We start from the raw sequence: 13,284 nt of genomic DNA, 5'->3' as shown, positions 1-13,284 counted from the left end.
AGCAGGTGTATTCAGAGACACTCGGAAGCCATTTGGCAAAAGGAAAAGGAAGCCTTTGTCAGCTTGCAGTCGGAGTCACATAACCTTTTTTTTTTCTGAAACATTTACATTCACATCCACATCTCCCTGTCGCTACGGAAAATTGAAGAACCCGTGCCCTATGCTTGGACGATGGAGAAGAGCCACGCAGATTAGCGGAGCTGCTGGGCCTGAAAGAAATGACGGTGCCCCTTTCCTTCTAAAAAAATGTCTGACTGTGTGTGAAAAAGAATTTTAATCAAAATGGAAAGTGAGAATAAAGCATGAAGCTTTCTTTTCAACTACAGATATTATACACATCATCCCCACAATACAGGAAGGAGGGGAAAGCTAGTGAACATTTTTCTAGCTTGAAATGTTAGCATCTTTCTACAAGGACAGGTACAGTGCTCAACAGCACAATGTAAATTTCAAAGGGACACACTCACGTGGGTACAATTCTGTACCCAAACCCTTACCTTTGATTTGATAGACAGAGCTGTCCCTAGGGAGACTAACCGAATAACGAGCAAATTGGCATTTCAACCACAGTGCCAGCTCACTTTTCTAATTATGACACTGATAAGCTGCACAGACTAGGAAGGGCAGAGCCAGAAAAAGCGGAATTAGTTCCTCGGTCCTGCCTTTGGTTGGACATGCTGCATCAATTAAAACTACATCACATATTTAAAAAAAGAAAGAAATCCCTACATTGGCATCAGTTCTGGTGTGTAATCCCTGTGAAGACCTCCATGCGTGGGGATTAAGGACTGCACGGGGTTGTAGCAATCAGGCCCTGTGGTCTCGGTTATTATTGCTTGACTAAATACAGGGTTGCAACAAGGTCTTCATTAACATGAAAATTGGGGCCTCCACAAATTGAATAATTGCTAGTGGCTTTTTGCTCTCCCTCTCTTGTCAATGACCTTGTTGGAAATCCAGGTAGACGGTGACAGGAAGTGTGCACGTGCTAAACAGGCCAGTGGAGACCCAGGTTCTTCTCTCTTATTCCAGGCAGGAGTGGGGATTCTCATAAAAGGGTGTTTGGGGCAGAGTTTGCACGAGACCCTCCCACCCAGGCTTCACTAAAGAAGTCCCCAAGCCGGCTCTGGGTGCCTGCACAGGCAGTGCCTCTGGAGACGCCAGTCCATCTGGAGATTTCTCTGAGACTGAAGCAGCCGCTCTTGGGCAAATGGGATGGGGAGTGAGGATTGTTAATCAAAGGCTGTACTAAATTATGGGTTTGTACTGTGTTTACACCATCTCCAGGGCACGGCCATGTGGCTGCCACTGTTGCAAGCCAGGTCCATGAGAAACTGAACTCACCTCTCTTCCCAGTTAATTCTGAGCTTGGATGTGTGTATATGTGTGTGTGTGTGTGTGTGTGTGTGTGTGTGTGTACGCGTGCCAGTGTTTATGAGGGAACTAGGTATGTAAATGCACTTTAAGATGAACAGCAGATAGACATGCCGAAAAGAGAGCTCAGGTTAGTTCTTGTACTAAAAAAAAATTTAGCCTAGTAAAGAACTTTACAAGATATTTGCAAGACAGCAAGAGTCATGCCTCTCTTTGGTACAAACAGGAAACAGTAGAACCAGTAGATCTGGGAAAATCTTCCCCAGGCTGAAGAATCTCCAGCTTCTCCATCTCCCCGTGAAGGATGGAGAGCAGCTCACCTTGACTTTTCCATAGCTTCCTTTGGGGATGAGAATCTTGTAGCCATTCACCTCCACAGAGAGCTCCTTCACCCAGGAGACAGCTGAGCCCCCCCGGTGCTCATTCTTGGCCTCCACACTGAAGAAGGGGAGGCTGGAAGTCTGCAAACACTGTCGGGCCAACAGGTAGGCACAGGAGCCTTGGAAGTGGAAGAGGAAGCCATCGAAGGTGTGGTAGTGGGGCTCCCCAAACACCACGCACGTGCTGGTCTCCACGGGGCTGCAGGAGAAGAATTTGCCTTTGGGTTCGCACACCTCGTAGGGGCTACAAGAGGCCTCCTGGCAGTAGATCTCGTTGTTGAAATCCAGACAGCGGCACTTGATGGTGCAGTTCAGGTCATCCCAAAACACCTCCCCTCGCCGAAGAAACTGTCCTGGGGAATAATGACATTAGAGCCAACATTTATTGAGCATTTACCCTCTGTGCCAGGCATTGGGCTAAACGCTTTACTTGCATTGTACCATTTAATCCACACAAGAACCCTACTAGGCAGGCATTGTCGCTTTCATTTGACAAGTGAGGAAACTGAGGCTTAAGAACAGTTGAGTAATTCCTCCAAGATCACTCAGCAACTCATTGGTGAAGCCAAGATTCCAAGCCGAGTCTGTCTGAATCCAGTCTAAGCTCTTGGCATTGTCATCTCCATGGCTGGTGAGCACACTCTTATTCAAGGAAAGACACACTGTCTTAATCCATGGGAAAGGCTATGACACACAGGAGCCATATCCTTCATTTCAGGAATAAGAGGGAGGGTCTTCAAAAGAAGGAATGCTGGCCCAGGTAACGCATAACACTGTTTGTTCATTTGCGAATTTGTTCATTTGCTCACTCATCCACCCATTCAACAACAATTAGCTGGGGGTCCAGAATGTGCCAGAAAAGCTCAATAGCATGAATCAGGAGTCAGATGCATAATTTTAAACCCCAGGCTCCCTGGGAGAATTCTGGAAAGGGCTGACCTCTGGCTTGGCGCCTTCAAAGGCTTCTTAACCCTGCAGATGCTGCTTAGGCAAAACTTACACCTATACAAGTTGTCTTCTCTCTCGCTCTAGGCCCTGTCCAAGGCCAGAACTTCTCTCTCTTTCTCCACTGCACAGAACTTCTTGACAGAATCTAGGTCAGGAGGAGAAGGAGGATGGGGAGGGGAATGGTTTTAAGGGATATGCTAGTTTTTAAAATATTTACTACCATTTATTTGGTAGACAATCAGTCCTTGAAACCATTTTCCTAGCGAACTGATCTCTCCCACCAAAAACTTTGAAATTTGCCAGTTGTCAATATCAACCTTCAAATTGAAATAGGAGCATCTCGGGGCTGGGGGCTGTGATCTAGTCCTGGATTGGGGGCGCGAATCAAGAGAGGTGGGCAATAGCCACAACTCTGCAACCAACATCTAAGACTACTGACTTAACTTCCATCTGGCTCAGTTTTCTAATCTGTGACACGTGGACAATGCTATTTTCTTCTCCGTGCCTCACCGGGAGCAGTGATGCTATAAAAGTTTGGCACGTGTTGACAGAGGTAGAAGCATTTGTAAATTGAGAATGTCTGAAAAGGAAAGTATCAAAGACACGACATTAAAAAAAGTAATAAAAATGCCATATACCAGGAGAAACTATAGTTTGAAACTGTAGTTTGAAAAAATTGCTCAAGTGTTTATAAAACTCAATACCTAGGGAAGAGCGCAAGGTTACAAGTTTAACACAAGCAGAAAGCATGGGGGCCTCAGGAACGGTCGTTTCCATATCTGTCCAGCAGATACAATTATGTTTCAACAGGCAATTATGCTTCATACCTGTTGAGAATAAGGCCCCAAAATTGGATAACAGATTAATTCATATTCCCAGCAGGTCATACTCACTGGCCCTGGAAACAGGCCCCTCAAACCTCAATACTCTTTGGCTCTAGTCCAGGCTGCATATACTGTAACAGCCTCCACTCAGAACAATTTCCAGTCTCTGCTTTTTTCAGGCTTGCAATAAATGAGAGGAAAATGCCTTTGAATAGAGGCGGTTTGGACCAAAAGGTAGACTCTCTGAGATAATTTTGTTTGCGAGATGATGATATAATAAACCGGCGCTATGCACACTTCCCCTGCCATCACCCCGGCCAGATCCCCATCTCATTAGATTGATGTATGTCCAGTGGCACATAAAAACGCACAGCAGTCTGTAGAAGGATATTGAATTTGTCCTGTATGTGAAACCCAAACCCATAACTCAGGAGGAAAAGAATGAAGTCAAAGTGGGGACTTTGTACGCGGCTGGCATCTGACCAGCTCCACAGCTCGGCGCGCCAATACTTTCCATTATCACAGCGTTTCATTCCCAGGACTCAGGCGCGAGGCTGTCACTGGGTGCTTAGGTTGCATGGCCACAGCCAGTCAGCTCTGTGATGCTTGGACAAAGCGGGAGAGGCTTTGGGTAGGTCCCTAGTCCACGTCATAAAGGGAGAGAGATAATGGAGTAGTGGTTTGGTATCTGTCAGAGATACTAGGCAAAGTGGTACTTACACTCTGTGAGGGAAGAGGGCACCCTTCTGAAATCCTGCTGAGCTGTGGACTAGATTCTTTCCTTTCCAGTTTAACACTAGCTTAGCTCCAAAACATTTATTTGCTATTCTGAACACTTTATTTTATTCTGAGGACTTTCTAGATTCCACAGAGGCAAGGACGTCCAGGCAGGCCATCTACACAAACGACCTTTCCTTAGAGTAAAGCAGAGGTTTGCTAAGCCTAACCACAGAGCAGGGGATGGGGGCAGAGAGCATGGGCATTACAGACTAGGTGAGTATGGCTTTTCTGTATGTTACACGAATTGAAGCTGAGCCAAAAGAGAAACCTGAGGCCCCCCAGAGCTGCTGAGACACGCAGGTCACCAGGCCATGCTTTCTATCTAAGGAGGGCAAGAAACCTTCATCAGGAAGGCCTGAAATCTTCACCTCAACCCAAACCTTTCTTAGACATCTGGAGACATCTTCTCCAGGGTCATCCTTTGTACTTCCACAACACCCCGCACTCATGTCTGTCATGTTCTGTCTTCCACTGTGTCATCACTGTTTCCATGGCGGTCTTCTCTACCATAGCAGCATCATGGGAGGCGGGAGCTCCTTCATCTCCAGCACCTAGCAGAGTGGCTTGCACCTCGTTGGGGCTCTCAAAATGTTCTTTGGAAAGATGCAATGACTGGATGGCTGAACGGATGAAAGGGGAGATGGGTAGTTGGGTGGGGGGTGCATGGATGGTTAGATGGATGACTTACTAATTCTAGCTGCTACAGCCTCCAGTCCTGGAAGCAGAAATATTAACCGAAATCCTGTTTTCTGAAAACTTTTAGACACATAAGAAGCAGGAATCTATAAACCAGGATGTTCCTGTGAGAGTCCTGGACTGTTTTGCACAACAAGTGGTTTTGATCGTTCAGAGAGGCAAACTTTGGATGCCAATGTAAAGGAAACCCACAGAGGTTCCACTCCAGCTTGTTCACACAGACCTAAAGCCCACTTTGGTTCTCCCCAAATCCCCGCAAGTTTGGGGGCTGCTGGGAGGATTTTAGGAGAAGCTCCCCTAAAGACTATGACACTTTCTTTTCCTTTCCTTCTGGTCATACTAGAAAGTACTGATTTCCTCTCATAGAGATTTGGCATTGCTCCACGTTCGCCCACTCCTGTGGATCCACAAAGTGCAGATGGCAGAGCAGGAGTAAAGATGAGAAGAAAAATGGAAAGAGGGGAAATGGAAACAACAACAACAAAAATAATGTCAAACAGGAGGGCGCCCTTCTGTCCCTCTGGCCGCGAAATCACTCAAGATCCTCATCCACTTTGGAGTTGCTCCGAACACGGAGTGTGTTCACACTCCAGGCGAGGACCCCGGAAGCCGCAGTGTAGCAGATGCCGGGTTTCAGCTCCCAGTGTGATGAATGCGCACGCTCAAATTACCTTGATCTCTGTTACCCAGCTGAGCGATGTCAAGAGAGTAAGGCATGAGGAGCGAGTCCGCCCCCGTGGCTTAAAAGCCTGCCTGCCAATCTAAGCTAAACAAACCCAGCTTTGCCACAGAGAATAGGGAAAGCCTTTACCTCTGGAGGTGCAGCCATTGGCTGGATCAATTTCCTTCCCGTCAACTTTAAATGCCCAGCGGCCTGGAACATTGACGTTTGTGGTCTCTTGGATATTCACAATATCAGGGGTTCTTGACCCCGGGAGGCTGAAGAAATTGGTGAGGTTTCCACCATTAAATCCTGCCTAGAGCACAAAGGACAACAGAACTTTTGAGCACACACACCACCCCCATTGGTTACCTTGCCCAAATACCTTATTTTCAGAATCCAGCACACCTGGAATCAAGAGACCCCCTTTTCCTGGAGTCCCTGGGGCCACCATTCCAGGTAAGAAAGGCCTGCCTAGTTCATGCCACACCTGGATCAAGGTATCAAAGATGGGGTAAGACTGGCCTCTCAGTCCACCTGCAAGATCAGACACACTTCTCTAATTAAAAGCTGTTGGCGGGATTTCCTCTAGGATGCTGAGCAGCATAAGGAGAGAATGCAGTGCTTCAGAAACACGCAGGAGGATGAGGTGGAGAACAACCTACCTGTGCCATCACTCCCCCAAGACCTGTCAGGGGATCGCCACCGCTTGCCGTCCCTGTGGTCCAGTTGATTTCATAATAATTGAAGAGTGTGAACGTATAGGAGCCATCAGACACCAGGACGGCCTGGAAGGTGTTCACCTACAGGACGGGAATGGGTGGTCTCAGGACTTACCCGGCCCAGGAGCTCCTCTCCCGCACAGCAGCTCCCTTTCCCTTGCACTCTCCCTGCCCCCGAGCAGCTCAGAGCTGCTCTGTTGCCAGCCCTCACGCTCTGCCTCCTCTCTGAATATGTTCTCACCTCCAGTGGGAAAAGCACGACATGTGGGGCTGAGCATCTAAAAGAGAAATTGCCTGAGGGTAACCTGTGGAGGCTGACTCAGCGCCCCTCTCACATCTCTGATCCAAACCAGACAGAAAATTCAGAGACCCAGCTCAACTTGTGATAATATGCAAGTACCTATAGATGGCAGCATGAGAATAAACTATAGGAAATACATAGTCAAGCCAGGGAAAGAGCTGCATGCACCTGTTCCCAGAGCAGGTTGGATGGGGTGTGGGAAGGGGGTGGAGAAGAGCAAGCAAATGCTAGTCAGTGTGACTAAAGCGGTGCTGTGGACTCAGCTCTTGTGATTCTTGGAAAACACCGCTAATCTCGGTGAGATGTCTCCCAGTTTTAAAAGGGAAGTTGGAAGTGATTTTTAAAAAGCACTTTGTGGGGAGAAATTGCTTCTCTAATTGAACATTTAGGCATCACTTTATTTCTGCAAAATTCTCAACACTCATCTGTACCTCAGACCAACACTAAGATGGGCAATTTTTTTGCCCATTCCCATCTTGTAGCTTAAAAAACTGAGGGCTAGAGCCCAGCCCCATGACCAAGTGGTTAAAGTTCTGCGTGCTCCACTTTGGTGGCCCAGGTTTGTGGGTTTGGATCCTGGGCAAGGACCTACTCCACTCACCAGCCATGCTGTGGAGGTATCCCACATACAAAAAAATAGAGGAAGATTGTCACAGATGTTAGCCCAGGGCTAATCTTCCTCAAGCAATAAAAGAGGAGGACTGGCAGCAGATGTTAGCTCAGGGCGAATCTTCCTCAGCAAAATAAATAAATGAATAGATAAAGATGACACACTACTATTAAAAAAAACAACTGAGGGCTAAGGCAAATGGATTGCTGGAAATTTTGCAATGACCCAGCAACAGAGAATGGGATTCGAGCCAGAGTACCCAGGCTACCTTCTAGTGCACTGTCATTACACACCATCTTAATTTTAAACTTTTTGGGTTAGAGATGTTACATAAATTCAAACAAGCCTTGCAAACATTTTCCAGAAACAAGCTGTAGCAAACTCGGTCTTTTACTATTTCCCTTTGCTAATGCCTGCCCCTTGACACATGTTTTCAGGAAATTCAAATAAAAATAGAGTTAAAAGGAGAGGCTGCTTTGACCTTTTCCATTCATACCTCGCACTTTTCCCAGCTGCCTGATACCATCCTGGTTAACATTCTGCCAGACTCAGAGGAAGGCCCACATCCTTATCCTGTGTAATCAAACTGGGGGAGAGGATCTTGGAAGCCCCAAATCTCCCATCCTAGATGGTCCCAGGGAGGGAGATGAGGTGCAAGTAAAGAAAAGCCCTTTTTGTAAACGAGAACTTTCTCCCCAAGCCCTGTGCTTGCCGCAGCTGATGGGGTTTACGATAGAGTCACCCAGGTATATGCCTCCATTCTTTGGCCCCGCTCAACAAAAAGTGGGACACAGAGGTGAGTGAGCCGTCAGCCCAAGATTGCTATAAGGTCACTGCGGGGTCGGGTTCAAGAGACAGGCATAAAGTCAAGGTCGTACAAGGCCTAAATTAGACTCTCCTTCAGACCAGGATTCTCCTTTAGGAAGTGAATTCCTGCTCCTGAGATGATGTTGGAAATATCTTTGGTCCAAATAGTTCTTGAGAGCAACCCATTTGTGATCCCAGGAGTCACCTCGAAACCAGCTGAACATCCTAACGACGCTCAGAGTCTGGTTCACCCTCATTCGCGTTCTTGCTCTCACGCGCCCAGACACACACACATCTCCTCAACATCAGTTTTAAGACTCCTCTGGATCTGTGTTTGTAAAACCATGTTTTCAACTCTTGAAAGACCCTCTTATCCTTCAGAGGACTTCCAAGGATACCTGGGGGAGGCAGCCGAGGAAAGAGCTCAGGATTCCGGGTTAGAAGACTTTAGTTTGAACCCAGCTCTGACTCCTCTGAGGTTCAAATCTTTTTTCTTGCCCCTCGGGCAAGTTACTTGACCCCTCTGGGCCTGTTCCCCCTCTTTAAAGCGGAGAGAGACCTTATAGTGGAACATTCTTGTGAGAGCTTAATGATATGCAAAAATAGCCGATCACAGCACGGGGCTCATAGAAAGCCCTCAATAAACACTATTTTTCCTTTCTTAAACTGAACATGTCCTCTTCCCCTTCCTTTTCTATTGATTTCCATGCGACCTTCTGCCTCTAAAGGACCTCTCACCCCCAGTGTTTAGTTGGCCTGATAAGATGTGTTCCTATAGAGAAGAGGAAACCTGGGACGATGAGAGATGGGAGCAGGGGCCAATTTCAAAGACGGGGATGGGTGGACAGCTCTGCAGCTCGGGAGGAGTGTATCATCCTTCTCTCCATGGAGCCTGAACACCTCCATGTTACCTCATTCATCCTCATCAAAAGAGTTCTCACCATATCCAGACATTTACTCCAAAGTACAAACCAGAAAGTATCTAAATTATCTTGCCATTTTTATAGCCAGTGGAAGTTTTTTTGAAAAAATGGTGGTCAGCATTTGATGGGCATTTCTTCTCTTTTTTTTCCCCCACTGACACTAAAATTTATCGATCGCTGGCATCCTGCATTCGAACGCTGTGAGGTATGAGGCTTAAAGGACATAAAACATCACCGGAGGAGTCGTTAGCGATCCATAACATGACAGAGGGAAATGTACGCTTCTTTAGAGGTTATTTCTAGCCAACGCATCTGCTGTTTAAACTTGTATCTTTCTGTTCTCCAGAACCTCTTAGCGATAAAGTGTATCTTGCTGCTCTGGTCAGAACGTGCTAAAACAGCGTGCTTCTGGCGTAGCAGCTAGGAATTGCAAGCTCAGCACTTCTGCACCTCTGTGTCTAACTCAGTAGTTTCTGTTCTACCCCTAAACAACTGGCTCATTGCCAAGGAAATGGGAAAACAGATGGAATTGGAAATAATCCTAAGAAAGCAGAGGGCAGATTTTTGAGTGTCTTTGCTTACTGGAAATTATACAGTTGAAGACGCGTCTGCAACTTCAAAAATCTGCACCACCAAAGTCACCCAAACAAGCTGCAGGCTTTCCTGAAAACTGTGTTCTGTCCCTTTATGTAGAAAGTTGATTATCTCTACAATAATGCCGGTGATAATCTTTCTTATTTGACTTTTATTTGACTGCTCATTTGGGATTTCAGAGCAGATGTTGAAACTTTAGTCATGAAACGCTTTAGCTGCCCACTCCAATTAGCATCAAGTATGAATAATTCCAGCCCCAGTCACAATAAAAAAAAGATCATAATATAATAAAATGAGTCAGGTCATTTGTGCCCAAATCCAGCACTCTATTTTCCTGTTCCTATCAGGTTTTGTGAAAAAAGGAGGGGAAAAAGGAAATTAGCTGATGGAGAGAGGCATTTGTGCCTCTGGCAAGAAAAGGGATCTTTGAATTCCTAGGTGGGTCCCTTATGATGTGGCCTGGATGAGGTCTCAGTGCCTCAATCACGCTCCTGCAAATTAGGAATGCTACCGACTGCAAGAAAATTGCGGAGGGGTTCTTTTTAGGCATTCGCAATGATCAGCAATAGGGCTGACATATCTTCTGAAATATTCCTGCTGACTGGACTGCTTAGGGACAATATGTCCCTCTGCTTCCTGGAAAGTGGGTGGCAAGACTCATTAGTTTAACTCAAGGAAACTGACGTTTCTCAGCTCTAACAATTAGACTCTCTCACAGTAGTGAAGATGGACAAGAATGAGATGTCAGGAAATGAAGTGGAAAACGGAAAATTTGAATTATTACAGGTGTGGTGCTGCTGCCTCCATAAAACGTGACTTCCTCCCATGTCACAATGAAAACCCAAGTGGCAGAGAAGGTTGCCATGTCTTTGAAGTACTTCCTGATGTCCTTGGTGGCTCTTTTCAAGATGACAGGATCCATGGTCTCTCTGTAATAGATCTCGCCTCGAATTCCATTGTGTACATCTGCCCAAAATGGGGCGATGAAGGCCCTCCCATCCGTCAGGGGAAAGGATTCTGGTGTGAACTGGCTCACTAGGACATTGAAGGAAACAACTCCGTTGTTATTGACCTACAAAAATAAGAGGTTTGCACAGTGGATCTGAAATAATGACAACTTCAGAGTCACAAACCAAGACAGACATTCCCTTAATCACATGAATGGAAAACAACTTGCAAACTACTGAATTAGAACCTTCAAACACCATCTTCCATTGCTCAACTAGGAGGTTCGTTTACTTCCAGACAAACTCATTGGTTTTCTTTCACTTTCAATTTATGGTTAGCTTCATTACTTATTAATAATCGGTCTCATTTGAATGTTCTTTATCCTATCTCTATTTACACTTATCAAATGCTACTGAGGTGTGTGTGTGTGTGTGTGTTGGGCCAGGCAGGGGGTAACGTGGGCAATAAGGAATATCCAGAGTCACAGATACAAAATAGACTGGAAAAGAAACACAGAAGCAAAGAAATTAAAAAATTGAGGATTTCTATATTAGACCTCGATTCCTATTATATGACAAGAGAGGAATGTTAGAAAAAGATAAATCAAATAATCCACCATCAAACTCAGATCTCAGGATGAACCATAACTTGTTTGAGAGAGATGTTTAAAGGACTTCTATTGATGTCCCAACCACTCTGTACTCAGAAGGACAAGGTTATGACCTACAGATGCCCAATTCAATGACAGCGCTTGCAGACTGATGGCTTCTTTGTATAATTGCTGCATAAAAATGGAGACATGAATACTTCACATTGTACATGTAAATAACTATCTTATATGGTGATTTCTTCATGATTTGTAAATAGCTTAGTAAACTTATTAAATTACTAAACCTTACTGCAAATCACAAGCCAATATGTACACTTAATTGACACAGGACCTATAAGCAAGTCAGCCTCTGCCTGCGGCTGCAGCTGGTCATATGCGTTGGTAAATATGCATATGGTAAAAATGCGTATGGTCAATATGGTTTACGCGTTGGTAAATAAGCCTGATTTAACCCTGTGGCTTGTATGGCTTCTGCAACAGAAACACCTGTGATGGGAATTGTTTGTTATGTTCATGTTAATCAGTAATATTATGGACATTAACAGTGATCCAGATCCCAGTGGTAAGTTGTTGGTACCTGGGCCAAGAGTATGTTGACCTATTTTGGAAATAAGGGTGTGGGGTTTGGAAAGGAAGCTGGAGACCCAGCTACAAGGACATCGAGCGTCTACTGTCTGCAAGTAATAAGGAACAACACAGAGGCTTGGAAAAGACTGCACTGTTCAAAGTGCTGGAAACTCAGAGAACAATTTGCTCTCAAGTTAGTCTGCCCCACGTTAAGACCCTCCTTTTGAAAGGGCAAGACTTATTCAGACTCCATCTCACATAGTACAATGGAGGAGAAAGAGGAGCTTAACGAAACACATTTGTTCTATAAGTCTGGGAGACTAAGGCTTCCAGAATGGAAGTCCTGCACACCTCTCTCGTCTCCAAAATCAGGTCAACGCATTCTGAAACTTACAATCAGCTCTTACAGATTAAGGAGGCTCTGCTGTGAGTAGAGCATAAAAGGCATTTCAGAATGCCAGAACAATGTGTTTGCTGGGGAATAATGGGTGTAATTAACCACAGAGACAGCAGAGGAAGCTGGTAACGACTCAGACGTGTTCTGTCTATATAGTCTATAGAGTCTGCAGTTAAGCTCAGGGGTTCTCCAACTTTTGTGGGCATCAGAATCACCTGGAGGGGTTGTTCGAACACAAATTACGGGGCTCCCTTCCGAGAGTTTCAGATTCAGGAGGTCTGGGGTGAGGCCAGAGAAGTGACATTTCTAACAAGAGCCAGGTGATGCTGGTGCTCCAGGTTCAGGCACCCCTGGTTAGGTAATGGAAAAGGAAACTCTTTTCTAATGGGCACCAGCCCTGAGCTATACATCAAAAGTTGGGGAAGACAGAGTCTCAGATACAGAGATGGCCAGAGGTGGAGGTGCTCAGAGATTCATTTCTTCCTCCAGGGAAGGACACAGAATAGAATAGGACATAATATAATCTGCATATGCTTCACCCAATCCTTTAAGGTCGGAGATAAAGGCAAGTTCCGTTTCTCTGAACCTTCTCAGTATGCAACAGTCTCACTAGTGGCAAACCCAGTGATCCAAATAATAATAATAATAATAATAATAACCTGAGAACGCAGGAGAGCTCTGACAGCAAATGGTATCATTTCTTCATGGGGGGTTGACAATGGCATATCTCAGGCCCAAAGAGAGTGGCCAATTCTGCAAATAACTTTTACAGACTAGTTGATTACCCCTCTGCTATGCTCTGACTCTGCTCCAAATTAGTAGGAAGCCTAAGAACAACAGATGCCTAAACTTTTCACACCCCCAAAGGGGAAGAAAAATGATATTGCTCCTATTGTGGTTCATTGTATCTTTTTATCTTGTCGAGTAGCAGAAATAATGTTCATGGCATTGGGGCCTCTGCTCCACTTCTGTGTTTAATCATCCACAAAAGCAATTTATTGCCCTGTATACTCCTCTACTATGAACATTAGCCATTAAATATACCTTTGACTTCCTTAATCATAAAACCTATCAGCTCATGAAATCTCAGAACTTGTTGTTTGGGCTGCCAATAAATCCTCCATTCCCAGAGCCCTGGAAGA

General features: G+C 45.4%; 1 protein-coding gene across 5 annotated transcripts in view; it reads right to left on the bottom strand.

The window, feature by feature from the left end:
- Positions 1-13,284, bottom strand: part of TECTA (tectorin alpha) — a 70,173-nt gene that overhangs the window by 51,583 nt on the left and 5,306 nt on the right. For all 5 annotated transcript variants that reach the window (XR_011440801.1, XR_011440800.1, XM_023645009.2 and 2 more), the window contains 4 exons: positions 10,405-10,692; positions 6,329-6,466; positions 5,814-5,979; positions 1,695-2,107 (listed from right to left, as the gene is read on the bottom strand). Coding sequence is in view for 3 of the 5 variants with exons in the window: in XM_023645009.2 (XP_023500777.2) it covers positions 1,695-2,107; positions 5,814-5,979; positions 6,329-6,466; positions 10,405-10,692 (1,005 nt within the window). In the remaining 2 variants the exon portion in view is untranslated. The remainder of the gene's footprint in view (positions 1-1,694; positions 2,108-5,813; positions 5,980-6,328; positions 6,467-10,404; positions 10,693-13,284) is intronic.

The sequence above is a fragment of the Equus caballus genome, chromosome 7 (assembly GCF_041296265.1).
Source record: "Equus caballus isolate H_3958 breed thoroughbred chromosome 7, TB-T2T, whole genome shotgun sequence".
Taxonomy (NCBI): domain Eukaryota; kingdom Metazoa; phylum Chordata; class Mammalia; order Perissodactyla; family Equidae; genus Equus; species Equus caballus.
This window is presented reverse-complemented; position numbering and strand designations above follow the sequence as displayed.